This window comes from Emys orbicularis, chromosome 1 (assembly GCF_028017835.1).
Source record: "Emys orbicularis isolate rEmyOrb1 chromosome 1, rEmyOrb1.hap1, whole genome shotgun sequence".
Classification (NCBI taxonomy): Eukaryota; Metazoa; Chordata; order Testudines; family Emydidae; genus Emys; species Emys orbicularis.
The window spans coordinates 290199089-290218769 of record NC_088683.1 but is presented as its reverse complement, the minus strand read 5'-3'; the positions used below and the strand labels follow the sequence as shown (position 1 = coordinate 290218769).

Below are 19681 nucleotides of genomic sequence, written 5' to 3'. Positions count from 1 at the left end.
CTAAAGGAGTTTCTACCAGAATCTCACCTTAGAGATATGGAGGCGAGAACTGCTTTTTGTGGGGTTGCCTACACTAGTACTCTTTCCATTATTGAACTAGTGCTGGTTGTAGGAATGGTGGAAGAGTTAGTGTGATGATGCTTTTCCCCCCCACCCTGTTGTCTAGCCCTGCTCTACTGCGCCAACAGTAGGAGAAAGTACTGCAAGTCTGCAGAGTTAGATGTATCCTTTTAAGAATAACTTGTCCTTCTCATAATTTTTTTTTTTTTTTTCATGAAGTGTACTAACGCCTCATAGGTACTTACCTTGAATGATTGACTGGTGTGCAATAAGGCAATTCATAAGATCACATGCAGTCATAGTTAGGATCTAAAAATACATCTCTACAAGATAATAAAATTTTGACTGAAGATATTCAGTTCTCTAAAGATATCATCTGTGTAAGATGCTCACCTCATGATTTCAGCTCTCTAGGTCTTACCTGTCTTGCACTAAAGCAGTGTGTGGGATTTTGTTTGTTTGTTTTTGGTAATCCCCAAGGGTATCAGCAGTCTGAGCTACCTATAGTGGTGCTCATGCACCATCCAGTATCTTAACTGCTCCCTTTGGAATTTTCTAACCCAGTGGTTCCCAAACTTGTTCCGCCGCTTGTACAGGGAAAGCCCCTGACGGGCCGGGCCGATTTGTTTACCGGCCGCGTCCGCAGGTTCGGCCGATCGCGGCTCCCAGTGGCCACGGTTCTCCGTCCCAGGCCAAGGGGAGCTGCGGGAAGCGGCGCGGGCCAAGGGATGTACTGGCCGCCGCTTCCAGCAGCTCCCATTGGCCTGGAGCGGTGAACCACGGCCACTGGGAGCCGTGATCAGCCAAACCTGTGGACGCAGCAGGTAAACAAACCGGTCCGGCCCGCCAGGGGCTTTCCCCGCACAAGCGGCGGAACAAGTTTGGGAACTAGCGTTCTAACCAATTCTCTCTCTCTCTCTCTCTCTCTCTCTCTCTCTTGCTCTAGTCAGTGAAAGAGCTCCCCATGGGAGCAGATTTCTCCAACCTGTCAGACTTCATCCTGCTTTGGGTATTCTTTCTTTAATGTTTTCTAGCTTCCAGTCAAATCTGCTTGTGTGTGTGATGTGGTGATTTTTTATTTCTTTGTGGCAAGGTCTTCTTTGGCCCAGAATTATCACTAGACTCCAGTCTCCTGGCCCTTTTGGGCCCTGGAGTCCTTCTGCCTCCCCCAGAGCTTTGCTTCAGTGCATTGGTGCAACTTGCCTCTGTATCTCAATGCTTGCTGTAATGTACAGCTTTTAAGTTCACACTTCTGGAAACTTTACCTTCATAGTCTCTTGTACTCAGTAATGGGAGTTTTCTGATCAGGGAGAAGAGCAAGTAATCCATTTTTCTAATCATTTTTCCATCTTAGGCACTTAACTTTAAGTGCTTAAATCAGGGATCGACAACCTTTGGCACGTGGCCCGCCTGGGTAAGCACCCTGGCGGGCCGGGTTGGTTTGTTTACCTGCTGCGTCCGCAGGTTCGGCCGATCCTGTTAGGATTATTAAGTATATCAGGCCTGATAAGTTAGTGTGGAGGGGCTTTTAAGGTCACAGAAGGGAATGGTGGTTCTTTTCTAACACTGAAGATTTAAAAAATTAAGATTTAAAAAAAAAAAAAAAGTGGTGCTTATTACTGTTGCCCTTCCCTACAATATTTTATTGAGTGAATTTTTGTCCTTTTTTTCCCTTTAAGTAAAAACAGGGGCTTTGTCAGTCAGAAAATTTGCCATGGAATGCATCTGTTGCTATGGAATTGTGTTCCAGTCTAAGCTTTTATTTAAAAAAAATTAAATCTAGCCTTTCCGATGGAATTACTTTTGAAACCTAAATTGTTAAGCTTGTGGACTGTGGTCTTCCTGAGTTGAAGAGCCTGAAACAATAGCTCTGTTGGTTGGGTGTTTGACATTAGTGGTTAGTTTTCGTTAGTAATGATTTGATTCTTCTTTGAATTATTGTTCATATACACATTCCCCTTATGGTACACATGCACCTCCTTTGCTTGAGATAGGAATCTATTGTGGCTGTGCATGCACCCTGGCTGTCCTTGTGTCTCACACTGAGGGTATAAAGGGTGGAGCAGACCAATTGTCATTCAGTTCCTTCTCAACATCTCTGGTTTTGAGATTGAACTGCTTGCTGTCCATGCTTCACAAACTGGCTCTCGCTTTTTCCCTGTGTATATATTCCTATCCCAATTAGCAGCAAAGAGTCCTGTGGCACCTTATAGACTAACAGACGTATTGGAGCATGAGCTTTCGTGGGTGAATAGCCACTTCGTCAGATGCATGTAGTGGAAATTTCCAGAGGCAGGTATAAATATGCAAGCAAGAGTGAGTCAGGCTAGAGATAATGAGGTTAGTTCAATCAGGGGGGATGAGGCCCTCTTCTAGCAGTTGAGGTGTGAACACCAAGGGAGGAGAAACTGCTTTTGTAGTTGGCTAGCTATTCAGTCTTTGTTTAATCCTGAGCTGATGGTGTCAAATTTGTAGATGAACTGAAGCTCAGCAGTTTCTCTTTGAAGTCTGGTCCTGAAGTTTTTTTGCTGCATGATGGCTACCTTTAAATCTGCTATTGTGTGTCCAGGGAGATTGAAGTGTTCTCCTACAGGTTTTTGTATATTGCCATTCCTAATACCTGATGCGTATTCATTTATCCTTTTACGTAGGGACTGTCCAGTTTGGCCGATGTACATAGCAGAGGGGCATTGTTGGCATCTGATGGCGTATATTACATTGGTGGACGTGCAGGTGAATGAACCGGTGATGGTGTGGCTGATCTGGTTAGGTCCTGTGATGGTGTCGCTGGTGTAGATATGTGGGCAGAGTTGGCATCGAGGTTTGTTGCATGGATTGGTTCCTGAGTTAGAGTTACTATGGTGCGGTGTGTAGTTACTGGTGAGAATATGCTTTAGGTTGGCGGGTTGTCTGTGGGCGAGGACTGACCTGCCACCCAAGGCCTGTGAAAGCGAGGGATCGTTGTCTAGGATGGGTTGTAGATCACTGATGATGCGTTGGAGAGGTTTTAGCTGGGGACTGTATGTGATGGCCAGTGGAGTTCTGTTGGTTTCTTTCTTGGGCTTGTCTTGCAGTAGGAGGCTTCTGGGTACACGTCTGGCTCTGTTGATCTGTTTCCTTATTTCCTTGTGCGAGTATCCGTAGTTTTGAGAATGCTTGATGAAGATTTTGTAGGTGTTGGTCTCTGTCTGAGGGGTTGGAGCAGATGCGGTTGTACCTCAGTGCTTGGCTGTAGACAATGGATCGTGTGGTGTGTCCGGGATGAAAGCTGGAGGCATGAAGGTAGGCATAGCGGTTGGTGGTGTTAACGTGGCCATCGCTTATTTGTACTGTGGTGTCTAGGAAGTGGACCTCCCGTGTAGATTGGTCCAGGCTGAGGTTGATGGTGGGGTGGAAGCTGTTGAAATCGTGGTGGAATTTTTCCAGAGTCTCCTTCCCATGGGTCCAGATGATGAAGATGTCATCAATGTAGCATAGGTAGAGAAGGGGCGTGAGTGGACGAGAGCTGAGGAAGCATTGTTCCAGGTCAGCCATAAAAATTTTGGCATATTGTGGGGCCATGCGGGTGCCCATAGCGGTGCCACTGATCTGGAGGTATATATTGTCATCAAATTTGAAATAGTTGTGTGTGAGGATAAAGTCACAGAGCTCAGCAACCAGTTGTGCTGTGGCATCATCAGGGATACTGTTCCTGACAGCTTGTATTCCAGCTGTGTGTGGGATGTTTATGTAGAGAGCCTCCACATCCGTGGTGGCTAGGATGGTGTTTTCTGGAAGGTCACCAATGCATTGTAGTTTTCTCAGGAAATCAGTGGTGTCACGGAGATAGCTGGGAGTGCTGGTGGTGTAGGATCTGACTAGAGAGTCCACATATCCAGACAAAAAGAATAGGAGTCTGTCTGCGGATACAGACTAACCATGGCTGCTACTCTGAAACATATCCAGACAGTCCTTCAGTGAGAGTGCCAATGCCTGAGATGATGGGGCGTCCAGGATTTCCGGGTTTGTGGATCTTGGGTAGTAGATAGAATAACCCCGGTCGGGGCTCTAAGGCATCAGTCGTGCAGAACACAATGCCATCCACAGCCTCCGAAACCACCCTGACATTATAATCAAAGAGGCTGATAAAGGAGGTGCTGTTGTCATCATGAACAGGTCTGACTACCAAAAGTGGTTAGTTTGAAAAAAGCTTTTCAAGTGAGAGATGTGATTCATTGCGTTCTTGAGCTGTTAACCACTCTTGGCCCAAAATTCAGCATGGAGAAATGCAAGTTAATACCAATTCCAAGAGTGGAGCTCATGTGACCAATCCTAGACTCCTTAAGTGTCTACCTCAAGATAGGTTCGAGAACATGTCCGCCTTAATATCTCTGGATAAAATTGAATCCAAACACCACAGTAAGGGGATGTCCTGCGCTGCTTGGACATATTGGACAGAGGCTTGTGTGCCTTTGTAATAGTCAAGAAGACCAATCAGTCCAAATTACGATTGGTAATACAACAACCATGTTTACATAACCAGAGAAGGAGGGGGGGGGGAGAGATCTTCCCCATTATGCCAAGAGGCAATCAGGTTATGGAATTCATAGAATCATAGAATATCAGGGTTGGAAGGGACCTCAGGAGATCATCTAGTCCAACCCCCTGCTCAAAGCAGGACCAATTCCCAACTAAATCATCCCAGCCAGGGCTTTGTCAAGCCTGACCTTAAAAACCTTTAAGGAAGGAGATTCCACCACCTCTCTAGGTAACCCATTCCAGTGCTTCACCACCCTCCTAGTGAAAAAGTTTTTCCTAATATCCAACCTAAACCTCCCCAACTGCAACTTGAGACCATTACTCCTTGTTCTGTCATCAGGTACCACTGAGAACAGTCTAGATCCATCCTCTTTGGAACCTCCTTTCAGGTAGTTGAAAGCAGCTATCAAATCCCCCCTCATTCTTCTCTTCTGCAGACTAAACAATCCCAGTTCCCTCAGCCTCTCCTCATAAGTCATGTGCTCCAGCCCCCTAATCAGTTTTGTTGCCCTCCGCTGGACTCTTTCCAATTTTTCCACATCTTTCTTGTAGTGTGGGGCCCAAAACTGGACACAGTACTCCAGATGAGGCCTCACCAATGTCGAATAGAGGGGAACGATCACGTCCCTCGATCTGCTGGCAATGCCCCTACTTATACAGCCCAAAATGCCGTTAGCCTTCTTGGCAACAAGAGCACACTGTTGACTCATATCCAGCTTCTCGTCCACTGTAACCTCTAGGTCCTTTTCTGCAGAACTGCTTCCTAGCCATTCGGTCCCTAGTCTGTAACAGTGCATGGGATTCTTCTGTCCTAAGTGCAGGACTCTGCACTTGTCCTTGTTGAACCTCATCAGGTTTCTTTTGTCCCAATCCTCTAATTTGTCTAGGTCCCTCTGTATCCTGTCCCTACCCTCCAGTGTATCTACCACTCCTCCCAGTTTAGTGTCATCTGCAAACTTGCTGAGAGTGCAGTCCACGCCATCCTCCAGATCATTAATGAAGATATTGAACAAAACCGGCCCCAGGACCAACCCCTGGGGCACTCCACTTGAAACCGGCTGCCAACTAGACATGGAGCCGTTGATCACTACCCGTTGAGCCCGACGATCTAGCCAGCTTTCTATCCACCAATTGGTGAATCAGACATTGAATCTCCCTCTTGGCAGGCAACTCTCCCATCAATGTGGGAGATCAAGGACTTGGTCCTTTGCAACATCATCTTGGGATGGGGTTATCCTCTTTGCAACAGATAGAAGCAACAAGTATCCCCTCTTGAACTGAAGTCCTGACATCACCTCAGGCTCACTTTCAGATATCTTTCTGATTTTTGTGCTTTTGAACTATCATTTATGCATACTCACCAGTTCTGTTGATCCCAACAGTCTGACGCAAGATCCAGCAGGACTCAGCCAAAATTATCTTAATTGTATCAGTGTGGCTGAGAATCTTTCAGTCTACCAACCAAAGACATTATCTCTAATTCCATACCCGTTGATACAACATGAAGGAACGGGGCCTAGAGTACCTCCATTTCATCATCTGTCTGCTGTAGGGAGGTTAGACTTAAAGTCCTGTTGTACATCTGCTTTAAAACAAACACTCACACACACCAAAAAAATCCCAACAACATATTAAATAGTGGAAGAGATTCTACTGGTCCAATCTACTCATCAAAATGAAAGATTTTTTTCTCTTGGTAGCAGCAGAGATCTTGAATTCCCCAGGATGCTGATTCATGATACTTTATAATATATACTTGACCTGAAACATCTTTCAATAAGCTTTTTCAGTGTTCACCTCTGTGCATCCCTCTCCTGTAGAGGGAGACACAATTTTTTCTCACATGAGTATTATAAGGTTTGTGATGGAACTTATCAAGGTATTTTCCAATGAAGAATTCCTCTATAGGGGACCTTAATTAGGTCTTATCTATCCTAATGCGCCCACCTTTTAATCCAAGGCAAAGTTTATTTCATTTGTCTATGGAAATGGCACTTTTAAATGTGATTACATCTTTGAGAAGAGTTGGTAAAATCCACGCCTTGATGGTGGACTCACCTTATACAGTTTTCTATCCAGATGAAATATCCCTTAGGATGCATCCCAAGTTTCTTCCTAAAATTACTATGAATTTTCTTCTGAACCAAGAGATTCATTTGCCCATATTTTCCCCCCCCCCTCCACTCCCCAAGCTATGCTCTTCTAAGAGATAGTCTTGGCAGCAAAACAGGTCTTTCACCATTTCTGCTACTGCCATAAATCGTTTTTGGAGTAGATCTCTGAAAGGTTTAATCTTTTGCTAGTAGAATGCCAATGCCCTCTGACATACAAATATGAAACACAGCCTATCTAGATAGATATCCAACTTTTATGAGGTGGCTAAAGTAGATCCTCCTACTTATTTCATTCAACCTCCACAGCATCTTTGAAAAATGTTTTTTTTAGACATATGTAAAGCAACTACCTGGATATCTGTTCACACATTTGTGAAGCACTATTCTGTCACTGAAGCCTTGAGATCTGATAACTACAGTTGGGAAAGCTACATTCCAATCTTCATGTTCCTAGACTCTGAGCTCCCACTCTCATTGCTTGTGAGTCAATATAAGTTGAATATGTACTTACCTGTGCTGTAACTGGAATTCTTTGAGATGTCAGCCATATGTTTCACAACCTACCTTTCTTCCCTTCTGGTTTGGAGACTTATATCCATCAAGTTCCATGGTGGTAAAGGAACAAAGTGGCAGTTGTCCAACTTTGCTCTTTATGTCCATGGCTTGGGAATAAGGACACTTGTGACGTATACCCTAATGGACACTGCAGGCCAAAAGACTCCAATCTCGAGTGCATGTGCACTGTCAATGGAATATACGGTCAGCACATCTCAAAGAAGTCCATTTACTCCAGTTTTCCTTTTGTCTGTGTTCTGGGCCTTGCTTGTATTGGTTGGGGTGGGGGGATTTCTCCCTTGTTTATCCAGGTTTTTATCATGTCCTCCATCACCTTTAGGTTTGGATTTTGGAAATGCTCAGATATAAAGGTGATGATTTAAGTGTCAAGTACTGTTAACTTTTAGCAGAAACCTACCATAAATATGCTTATTTCTATGATCCTAAATGTCTTTTAAGGTGTCAAAAGCCCCAACAGTCACCACCTATTCATCTTCAATAACGACTTCAACTTCCTCTTGATTGCTTCTACAAAGCATCTGAATTGTCAGTACAAAACTGTGGTGTACTGAAAATGTGATTTCCATTCTGCTGCACTATATTGCCTCAGAACTTAGCTCCAGCTTGCTGCAGAGTACCTGGAACCTCTTAAAATCTATTCACTCTTCCTCAATCTCTGCTGGAGTAATGAGACGTGTTTTAGACACCAGCATTGAGTGTGTCAATACAGATGTGTGAAGAAAGCTTTGTCAAAGCTAACCTGGTATACGCACCAGTATACTTGTGGAATTAGGAAAAGATGGGGCTCTTCAAATTGTTACAGAAAGGTTAACATTTTGAATGGTGTTTTGGGCTGTATCTCAGGGTACATCTATACTTACCCGCTGGTTTGGCAGCAAGCAATCGATCTTCTGGGATCGATTTATCGCGTCTTGTCTAGACGCGATAAATCGATCCCGGAAGTGCTCGCCGTCGACGCCGGTAATCCTGCTCTGCGAGAGGAGTAGGCGGAGTCGACGGGGGAGCCTGCCTGCCGCGTGTGGACCCACGGTAAGTACCTTTACGTTCGAACTAAGATACTTCGACTTCAGCTACGTTATTTACGTAGCTGAAGTTGCGTATCTTAGTTCGAACTGGGGGCTTAGTGTGGACCAGCCCTCAGAAAGGGAATTTGAAAATAAGTGGCTGAAGAAATCTGATAGAAAGCTATCAGCTGTTCCAAAGTGAATTTTGATTAATCTTGGCTATGTTAAACATGACCACAAGAATCAAAACTCAAGATTTACAACTAGTTGCTTGTAAATACATATCTATAAAATTAAGTGGATACTCCCAAACATTAAGACTATCTAATTGTTATATTTTTTCCTCTAGTTTTTCACCAAAAGTCTTATCGTTCCCTCTCCTTGGACAGATCATGAAGGGAAGCAAGTTTCCCAGTTTCATTCCACTAAATGTAAGTTATGTATGTCTCTAAAAGTGTCTTTTAATAGCTTAAATTTAGAAATCATCTGTTTTGCATGATTAATATGTATATGCTTAACTTTATATAAAGTTATGGACAGCGTGATTAGATGGGAATACTCACTCAAGTGGGGCCAGGATTTTGCCTAAGTTAGGTTTTTCAGTTCCTGTGAACTTGATCCTATCTCTGCTCTCTTGGTAATACTTTGTCTCAATTATATTCTCATTACCTAAATTCCACTGTAGTACTTGGAATTACCTTTTTGCTTCTTTCTCCCTTTCACAAAACAAGCATAATTATATTGACTAGGAAAATTGAACAGACTCTTACATTTATTGAACCCACCAAATTTTCTAGAATTGAGTATTTTAAAAAAATGATCAAAGTGTTTAGTTTTGATTTTTTTTTTAATATAACATAATCCAAAATAAATTTCAAAACAGTCAATTTGAAAAGAAAAATTGAAGCTTTTCATTCCTAAAATGTCATGAATGACCTTTTGACACTATAATAACTTTTTCACTTGAGTTCCCTTCATTTCTCCCTCCCCCCCCTCCTTCCCCGCCCATCACAAATCTTTGGGAAAATCAACATAATTTGAGACACTTTAAGATTTCAATTGAATTGCATTTTCTGATGGAAAACTTTTACAATGTAAACTGGTGAGAAAAAATGATGAAATCTCTCTCTGGCTTCTCTGACACTTGTCTCTCTAGGTTTTTTTTTTTTAATCTGTCCCAAACTTAGTTGCGAACATCATGTTCTAGTTCTTCTTCGAGTGATTGTTCACGTCCATTACACATTAGGTGTGCGCGCGTTGCATGCATGGACGTCGGAAACTTTTTCCCTCAGCGGCTCCCGTCGGGCCGGCAGGGGCCCCCCCCTCCCGCCAGAGCGGCGCCCCGCTCTAGCGTATACATATCCCTGTGGGCCCGACCCTCCCTCAGTTCCTTCTTACCGTCCGTGACAGCGTTGGAACAACTCTGTCTCTCGCTTGAGAGTGTCCCTTAGCGTTAATAGTTAGTGTTCTTCTTAGCAGTATCAGTTCTTTAGTACTTAGTGTTAATCTTAGTAGTTAACAGTTCTTTAGTAGTAGTTAAGCTCCTTTGTGTTAGGTGTTTGGTCGATCCCAACACCGGCCCTGGGCGGCGGGGCATGCCGCATGCCCAAGGCTTCAAGGCTTATGCCACGTGCCGCAAGCCTATGCCGATAAGCGATCCCCACGACTCGTGCCTCCATTGCCTGGGGGAAGCGCACCAAAAAGAGCGCTGCAAGATCTGTAAGGCCTTCAAGCCCAGAACTAAGAAAGAGAGGGACTTTCGCCTTAAGCAGCTACTCATGGAGGCTGCATTACAGCCCTCCACTTCGAATCAGGCCGCGGCACCGTCAACTTCGGTGCGGAGTGCCCCGGCATCGGTTCATGATCCGTCACCGGCGGGACACCATAAGCCGATGGCACCGGCACAGCAAGACCGCCCTCGGCACCGGTCATTTTCGCCGGCAAAATTGAAGAGCCAACCCAAGGCCCGAGGATGCTCCCCGCATAAGAGGGCAGCACCCGCGAAGACCTCGACTGCGCCTAAGGGAGTGGCGACCCCAGAAAAGATCCCGGTGCCAGTAGCTCTGGCGCCGAGAGGCCCGTCGAGCCCCGGGATAGGCGCATCGAGAGGAGAAGGGCTGGAGGAGCTTTTGGAACAGCCCTCCACCCCGGACACGTTTGAGGCAGCAAAGGACCTCATCGAATTGTCCGCTGTGGGCCCCCTCCAAGCCAAAGATAATCCGCCAAGATGGCCGTCCAGAGGCAAGCCGGCAATGGTGCGCCCATCACGGTCACCATCTCGGCACCGCTCACGGCGCCGTTCCCGGTCGAGCTCTGCCTCGGTGGACTCCTGGCTACCCTCGGCGCACAGGGCCGCACAGCCGTCGGGGCCCCAACAAGCGCCCGGCACCGACCCAGCAGCCCTACTCGAGTGGGCACCGGGACGTGTCAGCCACGCGATCCCCGAGACCGACCACTCGCAGTCGTTCCCGGTCCCGAGGTCATCGGTACCGTTCCAGGTCGGCAGGACGTTACTCCCGGTCCCGGTCATGGAGGTACTACTCTCCGACCCCGGACTGGCACCGTCCCACGGCACCGCCGTGGCCATCCAGGTCACAATCTGTGGTTTCGGAGGCAGACTCGGGCCAGTCCAGCAGATTTGCCCACAGGGCACCGGCCGGTAGGGAGCACGAAGCCGCTTGGCACCCACAGTGGGGCCAGCCAGTACAATGGCCATTCTGGACCCCTTGGGCCTATCACCAACAAGGCCCCCCATCCAGGACCTCGAGATCTGGCCCCTCGAGACACCGGTCCCGCTCCCCGCAAGGGCGCCCCTCCTTGCGTAAGGAGGCCACGGTCTCCAGACCACCGGAGCGAGAAAGAGCCGACTCGGCACCGAGCCCGGCACCGTCTCAGGCCCACACGATAGGACAGATCCCAGGGGAGCGCCCACTAGGTGAGGAGTTGCTGGAAGAGGAGGACGCGCAGAAGGCCCTAACCTCTTCCTCCTCACCAGATGAGGCTGTGGCAGGTACGACAGTGTCCGGCCCTCCCCCAATTGACCATCGGGCACACCAGGATCTGCTCCGCCGGGTAGCCCTCAGTCTGGGGTTGCAGGCGGAGGAGACTGTAGAGCAGGAGGACCCCATGGTTGACATCCTAAGCCCGGAAGGCCCCTCCAGGATTGCACTCCCACTCATAAAAACAGTACAGTCGAATTATAAGACAGTGTGGCAAACACCGGCCTCCAGCGCACCAACTGCGAAAGGCGTAGAGAGGAAGTACTTCGCCCCCTCCAAGGGGTTCGACTTCCTTTTTTCTCACCCAGCACCCTGTTCGCTGGTTGTCTCTGCGGTCAATGAAAGAGAGCGGCATGGCCAGCAAGCCCCGGCCCCCAAGGCCAAGGAGGCAAAGCGCTTGGACTTATTTGGGAGGAAGGTCTACTCATCCGGTGGCCTCCAGTTGAGGATCGCTAACCAACAAGCGATTCTGAACAGACACAATTTCAATTCTTGGGCATCAGTCTCCAAGTTTAAGGACTCCCTGCCCCAGGGTTCACAACCAGAGTTCGCTGCCCTGGTGGACGAAGGGAAGGCAGTAGCCAAAACCTCTTTGCAGGCCTCCCTTGACTCCGCGGACGCAGCGGCAAGGACAATCGCGTCAGGAGTGGTGATGAGGCGCTCGGCATGGCTACAGGCCTCCGGCCTTCCCCCAGACGTACAAAACACCTTGCAAGACCTCCCGTTCGAAGGGGCAGGCTTGTTCTCAGACCAGACGGATGCCCGATTGCATAGCCTCAAAGACTCTCGAGCAACCCTCAAGTCGTTGGGGATGCACACCCCAGTGACACAGAGGAAACCCTTTAAGCCCCAACCGCCGCAGAGGCAATACCACCCTCATCCTAGACAGGAACCGTACCGCAGAAGGGGCAGGGATAACAGGCGTAGACGTAACAACACGCCTAACCAGGGCCAAAACCACGGTCAAGGCAAGCCACAGCCGGGAAATAAGCAAGGGTTTTGAAGCTGCGTTCGAGGACAGCGTACCAACCCTTACACCGGATCCTTCTATATGTTTCAGGGACCGCCTGTCCCATTTTTACCGTGCTTGGTCCCATATAACATCGGACCGCTGGGTCCTTCGCACGGTGGAGGCGGGATACACCCTTCAGTTCTCCTCGCCCCCTCCCTCCCACCCCCCATCCCCATCCCTCTTCAGGGACCCCTCTCACGAGCAACTCCTTATGCAGGAGGTGCGGGCCCTCCTCAAAGTAGGAGCAGTGGAAGAGGTCCCTCCGGACCTAAGAGGGAAAGGGTTTTACTCCAGATATTTCCTCATTCCCAAAGCAAAAGGGGGCCTCCATCCCATTTTGGACCTAGGCAAACTAAACAAATTTTTGGTCAAGGCACGTTTTCGTATGGTCTCCCTTGGCGCTATTATCCCATCCCTGGATCCGGGGGATTGGTACGCTGCCCTCGATATGAAAGATGCGTACTTTCACATCGCCATCCACCCGGCCCACCGGCGATTCCTGCGCTTCACCATCAACCAACACCATTTCCAATTTACGCTCTTGCCCTTCGGCCTAGCAACGGCCCCACGAGTGTTCACGAAATGCATGGCCGTGGTGGCAGCCTTTCTTTGAAAAATAAAGATGCGGGTATACCCGTACTTGGACGACTGGCTCCTCGCGGGCAGGTCAGAGGCCAAAGTCCGCTCCCACGTGGCATTGGCGTTACAGGTGTTCCGCAAGCTCGGTCTACTGGTCAATGTACCCAAGTCCTCGCTGATCCCCACACAGAGACTGGATTTCATAGGAGCAGTCCTGGACTCTGTGGCGGCACGGGCAAGTCTTCCAGTGTCTCGGTTCCTGGCCATTCAAAGGGTCGTAAGCTCCATCCAACAATTCCCCATGACCACGGCCAGATGCTGTATGCAACTCTTGGGACACATGGCGGCTTGCACACATGTAGTCAGACATGCCCGCCTAAGACTCAGACCATTACAGTTGTGGCTGGCCCAAGCATATCGCCCCAACAGAGACCCCTTAGACCTAGTAGTGACAATCCCAGCTCGGGTGGCGAACTCCCTCCGCTGGTGGCTCGATCAGCAGCAGGTTTGCGAAGGAGTCCCTTTCACCACCCCACAACCCACTCTGACGTTAGTAACAGATGCGTCGGACCTGGGCTGGGGGGCGCACCTTGGGGACCTGTGGACCCAGGACTTATGGTCCAGGGAGGAAAAGTTGCTTCACATCAATCTGAAGGAGTTAAGGACAGTTCGCCTCGCCTGCCAGACCTTTCACGCTACCATAGAAGGCCACAGCGTGTCCGTTCTGACGGACAACACTACCGCCATGTTCTGCATAAACAAGCAGGGCGGGTCCCGATCCTCTCCCCTCTGTCACGAGGCGCTCCTCCTATGGGACTTCTGTATAGCCCATTCAGTCCACCTGCTGGCAGCATATCTTCCAGGGGTCCAAAACGGGTTAGCGGACCACCTCAGCAGTTCCTACCGCATGCACGAATGGACTCTGGGGGTACGTCTATACCCAGCCGCTAGTTCGGTGGCTGGCAATCGAACTTCTGGGTTCGACTTATCGCGTCTTGTCTGGACGCGATAAGTCGAGCCCGGAAGTGCTCGCCGTCGACTGCGGTACTCCTGCTCGGCGAGAGGAGTACCGCGGAGTCGACAGGGGAGCCTGCCTGCCGCTGTGGACCGAGGTAAGATCGAACTAAGGTACTTCGAACTTCAGCTACGTTATTCACGTAGCTGAAGTTGCGTACCTTAGTTCGATTTGGAGGGTTAGTGTAGACCAAGCCTGAGAGAGGACGTCCTACATTCAAACTTCCAGAGGTGGGGGTTTCCCCAGGTGGATCTCTTCGCCACCAAGGACAACAGCCAATGCCCGCAGTTTTGTTCATTCCAGAACCTCAGCCCGGGCTCCTTGGCAGATGCCTTCGCGATTCAGTGGGGCGGGAGCCTGAGGTATGCCTTCCCACCATTTCCACTCATCCACAGGGTCCTGCTCAAGACCCGCAGGGACAAGGCGACAGTCATCCTCATCGCACCGGCGTGGCCACGCCAGCATTGGTTCACGACCCTGCTGGAACTGTCCGTGACCGCCCCGATTGCCCTCCCGCTGCATCGCGACCTCATCACGCAGGACCGGGGTCGCCTACTCCACCCGAACCTACCGTCACTACATTTCACGGCGTGGTATCTCTCTGGCTAAACGATACGGAACACAGGTGCTCCCACGAGGTCCAGCAAATTCTTCTTGGTAGTAGGAAGCCCTCCACAAGAGCGACCTACCTTGCCAAATGGAAGAGGTTCTCCCACTGGTGTGAGCCTCATCACATACAGCCTCTACAGGCCTCCGTACCATTAATACTAGACTACTTGCTGCACCTCAAGCATCAGGGGCTCGCCCCCGCCTCAATTAAAGTGCATCTGGCCGCCATATCGGCGTTCCACCCCGGAGAGTTGGGGGTTTCGGTATTCTCCAACCCCACAGTAGTCCGATTCCTCAAGGGGCTGGAAAGGGTCTTTCCCTACTCGCGCCCGCCGGTCCCTGCATGGAATCTTAACCTGGTCCTAACTAAACTCATGGGGCCACCCTTTGAACCCCTAGCCTCTTGCTCCCTCATGCACCTTTCGTGGAAGGTAGCGTTTCTAGTGGCCATCACATCGGCTAGGAGGGTATCGGAATTGAGAGCCCTCACTTCGGAACCCCCTTATACAGTTTTCTATAAGGATAAGGTGCAACTGAGGCCGCACCCCAAATTCCTTCCGAAGGTGGTCACGCAATTTCATATGGGGCAGGACATTTGTTTACTGGTGTTCTTCCCTAAGCCCCATACGGACCCAAGCCACCGCAGCCTGCATACCCTGGATGTCCGTAGAGCCTTGGCATTCTATCTGGAACGGACCAGGCCATTCCGCAAGTCGACGCAACTGTTCATTGCCATTGCGGAGAGAATAAAAGGCCAGCCTATCTCGGCACAACGCTTGTCCGCATGGATTGTGCTTTGCATACGCACATGCTATGAGCTCGCCAACGTACCAGCCCCGGTGATCAGGGCTCACTCAACTAGGGCCCAAGCGTCCTCGGCGGCCTTCTTGGCACAGGTTCCACTCCAGGAAATCTGTAAAGCGGCGACCTGGTCGTCAGTGAATACGTTCACAGCCCACTACGCAATCCATCATCAGACCAGCGAGGACGCGGTGGTCGGCAGGGCTGTGCTTCAATCAATTGCTCCTTGACTCCTACCCTCCTCCAATGGTAAGCTTGTGAGTCACCTAATGTGTAATGGACGTGAACAATCACTCGAAGAAGAAAAAACGGTTACCTACCTTCTGTAACTGTTGTTCTTCGAGATGTGGTGTTCACATCCATTACACTTCCCACCCTCCTTCCCCTCTGTCGGAGTCACCGGCAAGAAGGAACCGAGGGAGGGTCAGGCCCGCAGGGATATATATACGCTAGAGCGGGGCGCCGCTCTGGTGGGAGGGGGGGTCCCTGCCGGCCCGACGGGAGCCGCTGAGGGGGAAAGTTTCTGACGTCCGTGCACGCGACGCGCGCACACCTAATGTGTAATGGACGTGAACAACACATCTCGAAGAACAACAGTTACAGAAGGTAGGTAACCGTTTTTTTATGCTCTGAAAATATTTTGGTTTGATGTAAACTAAAGTATTACAATATTTTTATTGTAGCTAACTATTTTTGAGATGTTCCTCAATACAATCGGACTAAATGTTTTCACTTTGCTGTTATGTTTCAGAATGATAAAAAGCTTGAATTTAAGTTTTAACTTAATTTATCTAAATGATGCTTTACAGGTATAGATTTAAATAACATTTCACCGATTGGAAGACAGCTAACTGTGCAACCTGGAAAAAGCAATGGTTGGTATAAAACAGTATCAAGTTGACAAAATGAACATGCACTCAAAGGAATATAAGAAGTTTTTATTTAAGCTAACTGAACCCCTTTTTAAAAACAAGTTTGTTTGACTTCAATACTGCCAGGGTGCTTGAGCACTTACCTAACTTTACGCACATGAGTAGTCTCATTCGGTGGGACGACTTAGTGCTTAAAGTTAGGCATGTATTTAGGCCCCAATTAAGCAAGGTACTTACGTTACTATTTGTCTAGGAATAACTGTGTTTTTGGAGTACATGTAGTATTACACTTAATGTTCTGTTTATGCTGTGAAGCCCAAATTGCATACTAACTTAATTACATTATATATAAAGATTCTTTGACATCTCTCCCCTCAATTCTGTACAAGGTCACAGAACCTATATTTTGAAACCTTTATATAAACACATAATTTTCAGGGTATTCCATTGATTTTTTCCTCCCCAGCTAAGGTACAGCTGGACATGGTGCCATCTAGAGAGCTTGTGTGTAACAACCCTTTTCACTTATCCCTGAGCCTGATTTGCTCCTTACACTGTAGCCAATTCAGGACCACAGGCCTAATAAGTTTTTCCCTTTTCCTCATGGCAACACATTGTGTTTCACTAATTTAACTAGCGATGTGTTAAATACAATTTAAAGTTAAACCTTTTACTTGCACTAGTTGACTAAGTTACTGTAGGCTAATTTCATTGTTTTTATTCATTGCAGCTGCTTGTCAGACAGTATTGTCTTTGCCTGTGGATTTTAACTTAGAAAAAATATTAGGTATGTCCTGTGTTGTACTTTATGTATGAATGTCTAAATTGAAAATCTATTTTGCATCCTGATTAGGAATGGCGGTACAATGCACTGGAAACCTAGTGTGAATCAAAATTGAGTATTCATAGAATTGCCCAAAGTACAAATGTTGTTTTAGACAGATAAGAACTCCTTGTCCTGTGGAGCTCCTGCTCTAATTTAGACATGGCTCGGCAAGGGAGGACAAAAACAAAAGGTGGAGGGATGGGGAATGGTAGGACAATGATAAGTGTACATAAACATTGTATTGTTATATTTAAAAAGATAATATGTTAAAGTATGGGCCAGCGTTCATAATGTAGGCTGGCTTGGAAGTTAGCTATGGAAGACTAATAGTCTCAATTGCTAGATTGGGTTTGCATGACAATTTTGCAGGAATTTAAAAACTGCATAGAGTAACCTCATGTTTATCATCGGTATAATGGAAGACCACAGGTCTTGAGTCCAAAGAAAATATCCATGGTTTTCTAGACTACACAGACTAGGAAGACTGTGCATACTATCTGCACTGCACACTGACCTATCTAAAGGAAATGTTTGCTTTCTGTGAAATACTTAAAAAGCAGGAGTTATATAACAGAACTTGGGTAGGAAGAGTTCAATAAGCTATTCTAGACCAGTCCATCTTATTCCCTTTACCTCTAGTTGGGGCCACATAGTTTACATAAGTTACTACTTCCTAGTCACATCCACTGTGTGACTGACGCAAACAGCTTATAGGGAAAAAGGTAAGTGAGAAACAGCACAACAAAAAATGCAACTCAACCTCATTCCAGCAACCTGATTTTTACAGATAGGGTGCTTTTACCAAAAATAGTTCTTCAAGTGCTTGTTCACGTCGATTCCAATCACGTGTGCACGCGCAGACACCTTAGGCAAGAGTCGTGGGGGTCATTATTTGGCATGGGCTTGTGGCATGCGCTGCAAGACTTAAAGCCTTGGGCTCGCAGCATGCCCCAGAGCCCAAGAAGGGATGAGGGGACAGGGAAAGAGCCTGCTCACGAACACCTATGCTAACTATAACTATACTAACAACTACAAAACAAGACCACAAGAAGAAGAAGAACTAGACTAGGTAACTGTGCTAAGGGAGCACTTGCAAAGCAAGCGAGCCACAGTTCCAACGGCTACCATGGACAGTAAGAAGGAACTGAAGATGGGTTGGGTTGGCAGGATCATATATTGAGTGCCATGAAGGCGCCACTCCAGGGGGTTCCCCAGCTGACCCGACGGGAACTGCTAAGGGAAAAACTTTCTGACGACCGTGCACGCGGCGTGCGCACTGATTGGAATGGACGTGAACAACACATCTCGAAGAACAACAGTTACGAGAAGGTGAGTAACTGTTTTTTCTTTGGTGTTGCTACAAAGCATGAGCCAGCCACTGCAAGAAGAGATGTTGCAGGACCCAAGGAGCAGCTTTTAGGTGCACAATGTTTCTTTCAGCCTGTCTTACGGTGGTGGGGCTTTCAACCCATAGCAACAGAATGGATGGAATATTTAGAATTTTCAACTTACTGCAAATAAGATTACCAGTCTCTATCCCTACTGTGGTTTTGTGACTCCTTCCTATCTCTGAACTACATTGGTGGATGGGGTTCTCTATGTATTTTTTATGTATAACACTATTATAAATGCTGGAGGCAAACCCTCCACCCCCACCCCCGGAATAACCTCGTGACCCCCTGAGGGGTCCTGACCCCCAGTTTGCGAACCCCTGCACTAGAACGTGGTAATAGGGAGGAAAATACTGATTGCATCCTTAATGATACTTCTGTTAGACTTGATTCAGTCTTCCATTTAGAAAAGTTTCTGGCTGGGTACTTCCTGCCTGTCCATCTTTTCTTTGGTAAGGTGGCCAGAATGTGCATTCCACTACATACAGGTTGGACAATCGGGTGGTCTAGATAATACTAAGTCCTGCCATAAGTGCAGGGGACTGGACTAGAAGACCTCTCGAGGTTCCTTCCAGTCCTGTGATTCTATGGGAGTTCTGTAAGCATGGTCACTTGGAATGGCAGCTGTCCGAAAAGCTTTGTCTACACAACCAGAACAGTTCAACAGAAACTATTCAACATTGTCATGTCTAAACTGGGGTTGATACATTTGGACAAGCCTCCATGTGTGGGAAAAATCACATTACAGCACATTTTAATAAATCCAGCCTTTATGGGGGGGGAAAGCACTGATTTTATATTAACCTTATTATAATGCTGCTTAGTCTAATGCCCACAGCTAAAACATTATTAACCATTTCAGCAGTTACAGAATTCAATGGCTGTTTGTGGCTGTGCAGGCAGGGTCCTTGTCCCCTTTGTTCCCCCATACTTTTTCTGTAGACAGGAGAAATAAGACAAGACTGGCTAATTAAACTTGCCAACAAACTTTTTTTCTTTTTTCTTTAGGTGAATATTTTAGAACAGAAGAATTTGCAGACCAGTCTCAGGAAAGCCTAAGCTCCTCATCACTGAGAAGAAAGCTGTTTTTAGATGAGAATGGAAGTGTATCTGAGTGTTTGTCTCTTTCTCCACAAAGCCCTTGTAATAATCCACCAGCATCACTTGGAGTGCTGTGTTCAATAGATATTTCTCCAGCCCGGTGCAGAAGCCCTGTGGAAACATCTAGTTCAGTAAGAAGGCTTTTCAATTTCTTTGTGTATGTACTGATTTAGCTGGTACACGTGAAATTCTCTAAAGCACCCA

General features: G+C 47.5%; 1 protein-coding gene across 1 annotated transcript in view; it reads left to right on the top strand.

The window, feature by feature from the left end:
* Positions 1-19681, top strand: part of BORA (BORA aurora kinase A activator) — a 49117-nt gene that overhangs the window by 14401 nt on the left and 15035 nt on the right. The window contains exons 4-7 of the mRNA XM_065423227.1: positions 8622-8703; positions 16097-16162; positions 16890-16946; positions 19385-19608. Coding sequence (XP_065279299.1) covers positions 8622-8703; positions 16097-16162; positions 16890-16946; positions 19385-19608 — 429 coding nt within the window. The remainder of the gene's footprint in view (positions 1-8621; positions 8704-16096; positions 16163-16889; positions 16947-19384; positions 19609-19681) is intronic.